The 13,016-nt window shown below is 52.9% G+C and overlaps 1 protein-coding gene across 1 annotated transcript; it reads right to left on the bottom strand.

Moving 5' to 3' along the window:
* Positions 1-74: 74 nt before the first annotated feature.
* Positions 75-8,385, bottom strand: Dolpp1 (dolichyldiphosphatase 1). The gene is made up of 8 exons (XM_034495209.2): positions 8,173-8,385; positions 4,851-4,951; positions 4,564-4,648; positions 4,372-4,471; positions 4,134-4,232; positions 3,536-3,664; positions 3,107-3,196; positions 75-1,454 (listed from the first exon to the last, which is right to left on the bottom strand). Exons 1-8 carry the CDS (start codon positions 8,246-8,248, stop codon positions 1,418-1,420), a joined length of 717 nt encoding a protein of 238 aa, XP_034351100.1. The 5' UTR covers positions 8,249-8,385; the 3' UTR covers positions 75-1,417.
* Positions 8,386-13,016: the final 4,631 nt, after the last annotated feature.

Raw genomic sequence — 13,016 nt, 5'->3', positions numbered from 1 at the left:
TTGTCACTGAGGGCCATGTGTGTCCCAGCCACCCCAGCCTCCTTCAGGAGCTCAAGTAATGTATACTCAGCCTCCAGAGTTTCAGATTTTATTTGAAAACAATAGTAAACAATTTCATTTGTTTTCTTAAACCACCTCACACTTGGCTTGTCTCAGGCAAAAAGTAAAAAATAAAAATCCTAGGGGAAGGAGAGGGATGTGACTGACCTACCTCCCTAGAAACCAGCCCTGGCCCTGGCATCTGAGGGGCTTGGACTCGGCCTTTAACAAACACAAAGGAAAGCACCAAACACTTGTGCTTCAGCAGCAGGTTAGGGACCTCCACAGAGAAACGGGGGAGGGTTCAAACAGCTCCCCCAGGGGCTGCTTCAGTTCTGGAAGCATCTCCACAGCTGTGGCAGGGCAACTTGGAGAGAGCCCCTTAAAAGGGACTCCTCAAAGCTGGGAAGGTGGGGATCAGAGAGCCCACACCCAGGCAGACTCCAGGGTCAACCTGCACTAGTTTCCAGCCTCCAGGGCAGGCCAGGAAGGACAGGGACAAATCCAGAGCACATGGGGCAGGCGATGGGGGAGGGTGGGTGCACTGCCACACTGCCAGCATCCCAGCTTCTGGGTCCTCTCTTTTGTTCAAGTGGGGATGAAGACAGACTGCTACCGGATGGCCAGACAAAAGGAGCTGTAAACGCTTGGGTGTGCTCACCCTCTGTGCAGGCTCTTTTGTCAGGAAGGGATAGAGGACCAGAGAAAGCCCTTGTGATGTCGGGTTGATACAGGGAAGAACACAAGCCAGCAGCCCAGGATGGGTGCTGGCTCTGGGCCCTGCCCCAGACAAGAAAACACTGACAGGGTTCTGGAATGGCAATGGTGGCAGGAACAGGGGATGCCTCACTCCTGGCCCCAGGCCCTGCTCAGGCCCAGCAGGAGGCAGGCTGTCCTGCTCGAGGCTCAGAGCACAGGGTCTGGGAGCTAACCTGGGCCCTCTGTACACAGGGCAGCCACCACGGAGCAGCCTCTTCAACATGAACTCTACATCCCAAAAGAATAAATAGTGCGCACTCCGCTACCTGGAGTTCCTGATCTCAGGACCAGAGGTGCAAGCGCTCTGCCCGTGCTCTATCCACACACTGAGGCTCATGCCAAGAGCACTTTCTAACCCAGTCAGGGCTGGCAGCAGCAGAGACAAGGGCTCTGGCCATGTGACCCCCACACAGCAGGCCCTCCCAGGGTCCTGGCTGAGGACCTGACTCAGCACTTTGGTCCACTATGTCCATAAAATTAAAATAAGAAAAAAAAAGGCTCCACTTGGTGACTCGGGTCTGTAGAGGTCTCTGCTTCACCCCTCCGTTCATCATTCTGTCCATCCTGCAAGGCATGGTGCAGGCCAGATTCGGAGGCTCGACCCAGCCACTCCCACCAGTCACTGCAGTTTTGTTCCCAGTTTGCGCTGTCTGTTCCTGCAAAATGGGGCTGCCTTAGATCCGGGGATGTCTGGTACTGAGTGGCCCAGTCAGTCCCGCAGCTCCCAGCTTAGTCTCAACATCAAACCATAGCCACCTGGGCCAGAGCCAGGCCAATTGAGCTCCTGCTGTGGGCTGGGACCTGAAGAGCATTTGGCTGGGGTGTATCATGATGACCCAGGATTCGAGCTCAGGAAGTAAGCCAGGGGAAGGCAGGACAGGGCTGGGACAAGACATGAAAGGTCAGTGGCACTTGGCTGGGCCTGACTAAGTGTGGGGAGTTCCTTTACAGAGAAGTCAGCCCAAGGTTCTGCTACCACCAAAGGAGCTGCAGAAGATGGTGTGCTCTTCCTGTAAGAGGATGCAAGCAGAGGAAAGTGCACTGAAGAGGTGCCCAGGATGAAAGCAGAGGAATCTCTGCTGTTCTCTGGAGGGCTAGCTGAGGCTCAGAGAGAACAGCGCTTGTGTGAGGTACCCATAGAACTAGAGAGCTAACCATGGCCCACAGGACCCTGGTGCGGTGTGGCCCCAGCCCTCCAACTTGTTCCCCGGCTCTCCTACACCCATCTGTCTGTCTCAAGAGCATCATGCATGCTGTTCCTCTTCTCAGATGCCTCTCTGTCAGCCCTGCTGCAAAGGCCTGCTTGTTGGCATCACTCAGGCCTGCTTCCTCCTGGGAGGCCAGTAGACTGACCTGCGACCTGCTCTACTCTGGGAGCCTGTCACTCTCTAAGCCTCTGAGCTTCACTCCCTAACACGGATCGAACTGTGTGGCCGGCCCTTCCTTCCTCATGCTCCCCGCTGCTCTGAACACCAGGAGGGTGGGAGCCTGGCTGTCTCACTCTGTGCTCAGCCTTTGCACACAGCCTGACACGGAACAGGTGCCAGGGAGAGAATGAAGGCAGGTGGCAGCTGGCTGAGCAGGGCAAGACAGCACTGGCCACTCTGGGAGCCAGGTGGAGAGCTGAGCCTGAGGTATCTGGGGCCTTTCTGCCACTAATGGGATTGCCTTGCCCTAACCCTCAAATCCCCTTTCCTCATGGATCCAGGCTTTACCCTTAAGCTTGTTAAGATAATGTGGACCTTGGTGTACTAACTAACACACTGCTTATGCTGGACACCTAACCTGTTCCACCCTTCCCAATGGCTTCTATTACCCTCTTGGAAAATCTCCCAGGCTTCCTCGGGGACCTAGGGAGAAGCTGGCTGTCCCTCCATCCCAGACTAAGGAAAGTTAAGTAGAAGAGTGTGAGTCAGGAGGCACCAAAGCCCAGCTTTGCTCCAACTTGTACTCAGTGTCAAGCTGGCCCCCAGCTCAGTGTGCCTCAGCTTACCCACCTAATAGAAAGCTAGTCAACTGAAGATGGTCACACTCATGGGCCCTGAAAAGCCCCGAGGCACAGCTCTCCAGACCTGGGCTTTAGAGGTAAAAGCAGACACACTGGGCCAGCAGTTTCCCACCTGTTCCCTCACCCACTAACAGATCTCAAGCAGCTTCCTTCTCTCTGAGCCTCAGCTTACCCACCTGAAAAAATGGGAGCACAGCATATGTCAGTGTCAGAAACCAAAGCAAGTACTTAGCTTCTGAGGAGCCTTCCTAACGGGTGGGGTTGGGGTAGGCAGTGATGACTGCTGATCCCTTAACTCACCTGGCTTCTGCCCTGGTTACTGTGTACTCAAACCAGAGCACATTGGGAATGAGGCTCGTGTCCCGGATGAGGAAAAACTCGGAGATGGGCCTGGAGAGACAGACAGATACCCAAAGGCCAAGGCCGCAGTGAGGATGTGAGCAGGCTACAAAGCCAGATGTCCCAACAGTTCCTGGAGCCCCTACAGGCTCCTCCAAGGCCCCACAAGACTCTGGCTGTCCTCTAAGTCTCTAAGTGGTGAGCCAAGGACAGAGGTCACTCTGGCTGCTGAACCTGAGAGACCCCGAAGCCACTGGGGGAGGTGGTAGCCAGGAGAGTGGGTTCTAAGCCTTGTGCCACCAGACACTGGGCCATCCAGAACACAAAGCTCTCCATAGATGTAACTACAGGAAGGGCAGGGACACAGAGCTGGGAAGGGGAAGTGCTTACCAGGCTGCTATCCTGGGGAACAGTGGGGTGAGGATTTCCTGGGTGATAATGAACCAGGCGATAGCCATGAGGCTTCCAGCAACACCCCCATAAAACACCTGGCTCCAGGTGTGATACAGCAGGTAGACCCTGGGACAAGGCCAGAAAGGAAATTCATGAGAGCCAACCAGGGAAGGCCTACACAATACCCCATGCCTGACGTTCCTAACAGGTTCCTCAGGATCCTGGGTCTAGGTGTGAAGACACACAGATAAAATAGGCACATCCAGAGGGCAGCAGGCATGCAGAAACAAGCCCATCTCCACACCTGCTCCCTTCTGCCCAGTTCTTAAGCCAGAGCTTATCCACATAGCCCACCACTCCACAGAGAGCTGGGGACAAATGGCTAATGCAAGAAGCTACCATTAGAATCATTGCTTATCTGCTACATTGAAAAGGGCAGTGGGAGCCCGTCTGTTAAAATGAGAGACTGGATTCTTTACCCAGTCAAAACCAACAGTGTCTGGCCCAGGTCCACAGAGGCTGTTCAAAAGAGACCAAGACCTAACAGGAACTAGGTGGGCAGGCTGCAGGGCTGGGGCTCCTCCTCCCTCCATACCTGCTATAGGAGACGAGAAAGGCTGCCGTAAGAAGCCCTAGAGACAGCACGTGCCTCCACAGCAAGTCCAAGAACCTGGCGTTATTTGTTTGGTGCATTCTGGGAAAAGAGGTGCATCAGACAGCCTCAGCCCACAACCTGGATCCAGGCCTCCCAACAGCCCCAGGTCCCATTCACAGGCCTTAGTCCAGCAGCCCCGCAGAGCAGAGCTGCACAGCAGGGGTGCGGGGGCACTCACCTTAAATACAGGAAAAGGAAGGAGTAGACAGAGAAGAACCACATGAACTGGGAATGGCTGGAGGGCATCCCGTACTTAGTGCCCACTGCTGTGTGTGGGCCTGGGGGAGAAAAAGAACAGGGCATCATGGGAAGATAGAGGCTTCCTCACAATGTCCAACATGGAGCCCTGGGTCCTACATCTCAGCCCTACCTCCACAGGGCCGAGGCTCCTGGATGACGTGTTTGATCAGCCAGTTGACACCCTCATTCAGTGCCAGTCCCCCAAGGAATGAAATCTGCTGGGAGAGACGGGCACTCAGCTGGACCTCTACACACCTGCTGGCTGCCACCCAGTCCCTGTGATCATGGCCTCTCAATGGACAGCCCAGACCACTGAGTGAATGACCTGGACCCAGCCAGGAGACCCCACAGGCTTTGCAGGGGAAGGCACCGTAGACCAAAAGAGGGTACTGGTCAACGGCTGGGGCCAAAGCTCACCGTGTGTAGCTCTCGCTTGAAGATGATGAGGGTCACGAAACCAACAATGACGAAAACAGGGCTGAGGCTCAGGTAAGCCAGGAGGTGGCCAGACAGATCACCTGTGGGGACAGAGGAACAGCATGAGACAGAGCATGGGATCAGAAAAAGGTTCAGCCCCTTGAAAGCCAACAGGGTTTAAACAAAAGGAGAGGTCTTAGAGTCCAGGACCACAGCCATGGACATCCCAACTCCCTCCCCCACACATACACAGTTGTAAGGGATCCACACACCATGACTTTTAAGAAGGTGTCTCTTTGTCCCCATTTTACAGAAGGAAGTAAGTCTTAGCATGGCTATGTGACTTGTTACAAGTTACACAATCAGAGAGACATAGGACCTGGATGGAGGCCAGTTTCTGGCCTGGTTGAGATATTGTACCCATCACTCTGCCAGAAGAGAAGCCTGAACCCAAGGTCCGATCTGGCATGTGTCTGGGCTGCCCTCATAGGGCTGGGGCTGCCAGAGAAGCCGGTGCTCTTCCAGGCACCAGATATAGAGTCACACTGAAGACTCCAGCAGGGCCAGCTTGAAGTGGCCCCCCACAATAGTTAGCAGCTTCTCAAAGCTTCTCCACAGGTAAGGCATTGTGTTTCCTGTCCTGTCAAAGTCTGGAGGGAGGCAGTGAGGACCACTGGCCTTTCCAAGAGGCAGAAGCTAAGATTAGAGTCATGTCTTTGGACAGGCAAGGCCATGCCCAAAGGCCACACTCTCAACACTGAAACAAGGTGGCAAACTAAAAAGCTACTCTAGGGACAGGTGCCACTATTCACTTCCTGTGGCATCTTGAGCTGCTTGCAGAATCGTAGGCAAGTCCACCTCCCTACATTCACACTCTTTCCTTTGGGATGTATCTTTCCCAGAACTGTGTAGAAGTGATGTCAAGTCCCTGGCAAATGTCTCTGGCACACAGGCCGCTCACACAGTGGTGATCACAGAGGCTGGGTGAACCCACTGTGGGAAACGGCCTGCACCAGCAGTCTGGCTTTACATAAACAGGCATACACCCACAGAGGGCAGAGAGCAGATTCCAGGCCTTAAGGGATAGATTCACATATACCTTCTCTGAGCCTACCAGGAAAGACTGACTTGAGTTGGCCAGAAACCTAGGTTCAAATGCTGATGTCCCACATCCCACTAAGTGACTCTGAGTGCCCTCCTTCCTCTGAGCCCATGTCTTCCCATACCTGAGATCCTGACTCTGTCACAGCTCAACTGATAACTGCTGGGCTATGAGGCCAGGGCACAGCTAGGGTCCCTGAACCAGCTCGTCAGGCTGTCTTATAGCAAGTAAGACCCTGAGGCTTTCCTGAGGCCAGGGACTCTACCCTCAGCTCTCTTTGGTCCACAGGCCTCCCCTGCCCCTGGGATGCATTTCCTTAGGCCCTGCTTACCAGGTTCTGTGCAGACCTGGCCCACTTCCCTCCCACCCTCTGCTCCAGTTGCAGGGACATTACTCTAGCTCCCTGAGCACACTGTGCTGTCCTACTTCTGGACCCGTGCACACGTGGCTTCCCCCACCTAGGATGATGCCTAGGTGAACTCAAAAAACAAAAGCTAAGACCCAGCTCAGCCACAGATCACACGGATGAGAGCCCATAGTCCCCAAACTCTCAGCCTGACTGATGGAGATGTGTGACTGGGACCTGGGTCATGAGGTTGGTATAAGTAGCTGGGGGGTGGAGGGGGGCTCTCTTTGCCCTCTGTACTTTAGGTCCCATGAGGGTAGTGACAAGGTCTCTTTACCCTACTGTTCTGAGTGTAGCAATGTATGACGCATCATAGGACTCAGGCATGAAAGAAGCATGTGCAGTGTAGTGAGTGACATGAAGTGCAGGGGCACCTTGCCAGATGTCCTCAGGCTCCACCAGGTCCCACATCACACACAGCCTGGATGTGCCATGCTGTGCACAGCTGCAGGGGCCTTCTCACCTGAAAGGCCACGAGCCCTCCAAGAAGCTACTCTGAGGCCAGGGAGGGAAAGGGAAGCTGTGGAGGCCCCAGGCAAGTCTCTCCTTTTCTTCAGGCCTGGTTTCCCTCCTCTGGAGCAGAGACTTCCCACAGAACCAGAGTGCAGGGACTTCACCATTCCAAACCCTGAGCTGGCCCAGGGCCTAGCACTTGGGAGATGCTACAGTACTGCAGAAGGAATGGAATGGATGGCTGGCTGGATGGATGGATGGATGGGTGGGTGGATGGATGGATAATGAACAGGCACTTTGATAGGGCCCATCCCTGCACTGCCACACCTTAAGTATAACCCAGAACATGCAGAGCCAAAGTTCTCCTGGCTTGTGGCCCTGCGTTCTCAGCAGACTCAAGCGCTCAGGTCTCTACCCAAGAGAACAGGCCCTTCCTGGACAACCAGAGGCCAGCAAGGGGCCCCTGGCTGCTCAGCAACAAACATTTACCCAGGGAGGGTGCTGGCAAGCTAGAGATAGAAACTACAGGTTTTTACTGGGTGTCCTCTGTGGGCCAGGCTCTGTGCCCAGCACCTCTCAGGCCTGTGGTCATTTGAGTCACACACCATTACAGAAAGGAGACACTGTACTTGGAGTCCCTTAAGATGAAGTGACTGGAGGGGTGGTGCCTACCCTGGAGCCCGGAAACGTCTCACCCCAAGGCCTAAGCTCCCGCTCCACTCTACGGAGCCGAGCCGGAACTTTAGAACCGTGGTTAATGGACCTTCCCACCAGAGAGGCGGGCGCTCCCAGAGGCGTGTCAGATGGAAGCTCTTACAAGTCAAGCTCCCGGGGGCTGCATGCCCCTTTGGCGGCCGGCCTCTTGCCGCGCTGCTCTGGGCGTGGCGCTGCAAATTCTCCCAAACCTGGCCTGGGTTTGCACAGTCCCTGCAACTGGGAGCTTTCCCCAGCGAGCAGCCCGCAGCATAGTGAAGGAACTCCCTGCACGGCCCAGCAGGAGTGAGGCCTCTCTGGCTCGGGGGAGGGCGGGGCACAAGGGACAAAGTCCAGGCCCAGATCCTCGCCCGCTCCACCCAGATCCCCGGCCCAGTACAGCCCACCAGCACCCCGGGACCCCGGAGAGCGACTCGGCCGCGCAGCCGCAGAGCGTACAAGCGAGCCGCTCACAATTTCTCCCAGCTCATCGCCGCTTCACTGCGCCTGCGCGGCGCGCGCGCCGGCCGAGCCCCACCAAGGCTCGCTGTTTGACAGTTCCCACCGCGGTTCCACCGCGCCCCGAAGACGGCCCGCGAGGCCCCGAACGCTCGGGGCTGAGGCGCCGGCTCCGGGAGAACATTCTCAGAGCCGGGGCAGGCTCTTACCTGCAGGGTATTCGACGTGGGTGAGGGTCACTGGCCGCCATGAAGCGGGGAGCGAGCACTGTCCGTCCGCTGCCATCTTACCCGGAGACCGGGCTTCGCGGAGCAGCCAATGGGGAGCAAGGGGGGCGGTGGTCCTGACCTATCACGCCGGGGAGACGCCACGCACCCAATCCGAGGCCGCTGGCAGGTAGTGGCGCAGCCATTCAGTGTGCAGGCCGTGAGGCTGGCCCGTGCGGCGAATCAGAGAGCGGGGACCCTCGCAGCTTTGCCAGTGTCCAATCCCGTGCGAGCTCAGGTAGCTGTCTAGCCAATCAAGAGAATGGAGGGCTCCAGCGCAGGACAGAGAACAGGACAGCCAATCAAAACGTAAGCTTGGCTCGGCGTGTGGGAAGGGCGAACCAATCAGACGCTATCTCGGGGGGCGTGTTGTACTTTGGTGGGAGCTTTGGTTCGGCTGGCACCTGCGCCCAGAGTTAAGGCTTCTGAGCAGCCAGAGCGCGGTGGAGAGGGAGCCTCAGCACCACCGGGTCTCAACCGACCCATTTTGAAAACAAATTTGTCCCTCACTATGAAGCCCAGGCTTGCCTTAGCATCATTTTGCCTCGTCCTCCAGGTTCTGGCTTCGTGTCCATAAATGTAAACTGAGATCAAAGACCTAGATTGATTATTTTCTGCTCTTTACTCACAGACAAGAGGTGCAGTTCCACAAAGGACCCTTTTCTGTTAAAAGCTTATTGGTCCTAACTTCTGCGATGTAGCACATATTATAGTTATCTTACATGGAATGAATCATCAATTACGCTTTGTAGTGAGGCCACTTGAGACCATTTTCAGTAAAGTCCAGATGTTCCATCCACCCTTCTCTGTTTTCCAAAACACTCTTGAGGGAAACAGCCACATCTCATACCCACGTCCGCTTTCTGAACTCACTCTCTCCAAACAGACCTACTTAGAGTCTAGGCCAGATTCCAGTTCTTCTAATTCCTCTGCTAGGAATGGGCACACACTCCTGCTCCATTTGCCTGGCCCAGTCTGGCTTGTCAGTTCAAACCTTCAGGTTCTCAAGATTAAGAGAAGGGCGTCCACAGAAACAGGGGAATCTCCATGAGTTGGATGCCAATCTGGGCTGCCTCAGAAAGGGGGTGGGGCACTCCAGTGGTCTCCCACAATAGCACCTCCTTTGCCTACCTCATCTCTGGCTACACTGGACTGTAATTATTTCCTTGTCTGTCTCTGTCAGTATGCAACGGTTCTCTGACCTCACTAAGCACCAGTGCATAGACAGTTTAAAAAAAAAAAAAAAAAAAAAGCAGGTTCTCGGTCTGCCTGGGGACTCTGGGGGAACCCAGTAGGTTGGGGTTGGAGCCTTTGCCTCTATAGTCTATGTTCTGAGGTCATCACTAGCCAGAGTGACTTAGTCTGGCAGCCTGCAGAAGCCAGAATTGTAGGTTAGTCTAAGTAGGCTGAGGACATGCTGGGGACTCAGAATCCAGCTGTGGGCTAGGAAGACCACTGCCCCCAGCTATGTTCAGCTTCCCTTCCATCTCCCCACCCACCCTGAACTTGTCTAGGCCAACTGGCCTCACCTCCTTGTCACCTGCCCTTAGCTCTCTCTCAAGCAATGTCATTATTAGCCTCTGAAAGAAAGAGGTGTGAGAAGTGGTCATGAGCTTCCTAGAATAGTTCTCCGAGACAGAGCACGGAAGATGAGGCTGCCTTGCCCTTCCTCAGAGTCTCTGACACACAGGAGAGCATCCCCGAGGAAGTGAAAGATGAAGAACAGAAAATGTGTGGGAGTTATTGGGGTGAGTCTCCAGCAGGGAGAAGAGCTGGACTTCTTGTGGTCCAGCCTGGCTGGGTAAAAGAATCCAAGGATCATGGGGGAGGTGGGTGGGGTTGGGCCACTGAGGCTCCGAGGGTAAGTAAGTAATGTGAGTTTTTTTTTTTTTTTTTTTTTTTTTTTTGAGGCAGAGTCTCACTTTGTAATCTTGGCTGGCCTGGAACTTGTTACTTAAACATTTTGCAGGCTGATCTTGAAGGTACTGAGATCTGGCTGCCTCTATCTCCCACGTGCTGAGACAAAAGGTGTAAGTCACTTGCCTCTGGTGTTTTTTAATTATATAAAATATTTAGCTAGATGGATACCCTAAAATGTAGCATCTGAGAGGCAAAGGTAGGATAATGGAATTCCAGCCCATGCTGGAATTTGTCTCAAAAAAAGAAATGGGCCAGATGGAACATGCCTATAATTCCAGAGCCTGGGAGAGGCAGAAGGACCAGAAGTTCAAGGTAATCCTCAGGTCACACAGTGAGGTTTTGGTTAGCCTGGCATACCTGAGAATCTGCCTCAAAAACAAAAGTGGGGGCTGGAGAGACGGCTCAGTGGTTACGAGCATTGACTGCTCTACCAGAAGTCCTGAGTTCAATTCCCAGCAACCACATGGTGGCTCACAACTGTCTGCAACTCCAGTTCCAGGGAATCTGACACCCTCAAACATCAATGCACATAAATTACAATACAAATAAATTACAAAAAACAAGGATGGGGAACTAAACTAAAAACTAAATTGTGTGTGTGTGTGTGTGTAAAGCTGAGGCATGAAGATCCAGAGTTCAAAGTCATTCATTTGATGTTCATATGTGACATTCTTAGATAAAGTTCCAGAAATCATATGGCTATATAGGTCATGGGTTTCAGAAGTTAGACTTTTTTTTTTTTTTTTTTTTTTTAGGTTTTTCAAGACAGGGTTTCTCTGTGTAGCCTTGGCTGTCCTGGAACTCACTCTGTAGACCAGGCTGGCCTCGAACTCAGAAATCCGCCTGCCTCTGCCTCCCAAGTGCTGGGATTAAAGGCATGTGCCACCACCACCCGGCAAAGTTAGACTTTCTTGTGTGAGAATCCCCCAGGGAAGGAACAACTGATGGGCCTGTGCAGTCATTCTGGGTGACATCTAAAGCCATCTATCAGGTGTTTGGCACTGACCATGGAGCTCTCCCTGCTGTGGCCCATGGCTGACCTTGCTGAGTGTTCAGTGGTATGAACTACTGGTTTAATTCCCATTTTACTCTCAGAGGACATTTGGGACCAGGGGCAGCTGCCATCTCAGGTGTGGACTGAGTTACAGTTCCCATGTGGGTCAAGAGAGACCAAGTAAATCCCTGGGTACATCCATCTTTTGATGTACCTGAGTGTGTTTGTTACTGATGGAGGTGTGCCCAGGAGACATGGCAGAGGTCAGACCAGCTGTGTGGATGAGGGGCTCTGTTTCCTCCCTCAGAGTAGAGTTAGATCGGTGTCATATGAAGTCCTGACTATCCCTTAGGAGAGTCCCTTGTACAAGTCACAGTGGCCCTAGGAGACAGCACTTGTTTTGTTCATTCTTATTTTATGTGTGTGGTGTTTTGCCTGTATGTATATGTACCATGTGCATGCAATACCTGTGGAGACCAGAAGAGGGCATCAGATTTCCCTGGGCAGTAGCAAGGGAGTGACACTGAATTTAGAGACATGGAGTTTGTCTCTGAGCATGCACCCATTACAATAGTTTGTGTACAAAGCCACAGCTGAGGAAACCATCTTCCCCGCCCTTGCCTCCTGAGAGGTGGCTGCCCTCAACAGTGACAGGACATTAAGCACTCCCAGAATGAAGAGAGAATGCAATCAGCCTGGGTGCTGCCCTGGCCCTCAAGGAACTTCTATTTTTTGGTGGTTGTGGAATTCCAAGGCTCCAGAGATGACAAAGACTGCTGCTGCATGTGGTGGGGTACAGGAGGAGAGGGGGTGAGTTCAAAGCCAGTAAGACGCACATAGCAAGACCCTGGGACAGGGTTTTTTGTTGTTGTTGTTAAAAAAAAAAAAAAAAAAAAAAAAAAAAAAAAAAAAAAGCAGGGCCTGGAGAGATGGTTCTGTGTATGTACTGCTGTATTGCTCTGCCAGAGGAAACTTCAGGTAAGAAAATGCCTCCATAAAATTGAGCTATAGGTCAGTCTGAAAGGCATTTTCTTAGTGATTGATGGGGGAGGACACAGCCCATTGTGGGTGGTGCCATCCTTGGGCTGGTGATCCTGGATTCTATAAGGAAGCAGACTGAGCAAGTCATGGGGAGCAAAGCCAGTAAGCAGCACTCCTCCATAATTTCTGCATCAGCTCCTAACTCCAGGTTTCTGCACTGCTTGAGTATCTGTCCTGAGTTCTTTCAATGATGAACAGTGATTTGGCACATAAGCCAAATAAACCCTTTCCTCCTCAAGTTGCTTTGGTGATGGTATTTCATCATAGTAATGGTAACCCTCAGACAGACAGGCACACACGTGTGTGTGCGCACACACACACACAAATACACATTCAAAAAAATTTTTTAAACCCAACAAAACCAGGAAGTAGGTCTGGCTCAGCTGGCAGATACTTGCTTAGCATACATGAGGCCTGGAATTGTCCTGAGCTGCAAAATGAATTACTCTCATATTCTTCTAGCAGAATGAGCACCAACTCAAAGACCATATGATATGACCCAATTCACAGGAAAGGTTCAGAAAAAGCAAGGAGGGGAGAAAGCTGGTGGAGGGTTTAGAGAGCTCAAGAGGGTGACAGAATGTTCTAGAAGTATATTGTAGCAGCTGGTACATTACTCAAAACCCTTAAAGTAACTCACTTATGGGGTACACAGTACACCTCAACAAGGCTGCTGAGACACACCACTTACTTCCCAGCACTGGAGTGGCATCTGTCACACCTGACAAGCTGGTGAAGAGAGCTCAAACACATGGTGTTCCTGTTGAATGTCTCAGGGGCCCCAGCTTGCCTCAGGAGTCCTTTGGAGCTGCTAAGGACCATCTTGTCCTGA

The sequence above is a fragment of the Arvicanthis niloticus genome, chromosome 2 (genome assembly GCF_011762505.2).
Source record: "Arvicanthis niloticus isolate mArvNil1 chromosome 2, mArvNil1.pat.X, whole genome shotgun sequence".
Classification (NCBI taxonomy): domain Eukaryota; kingdom Metazoa; phylum Chordata; class Mammalia; order Rodentia; family Muridae; genus Arvicanthis; species Arvicanthis niloticus.
This window is presented reverse-complemented; position numbering and strand designations above follow the sequence as displayed.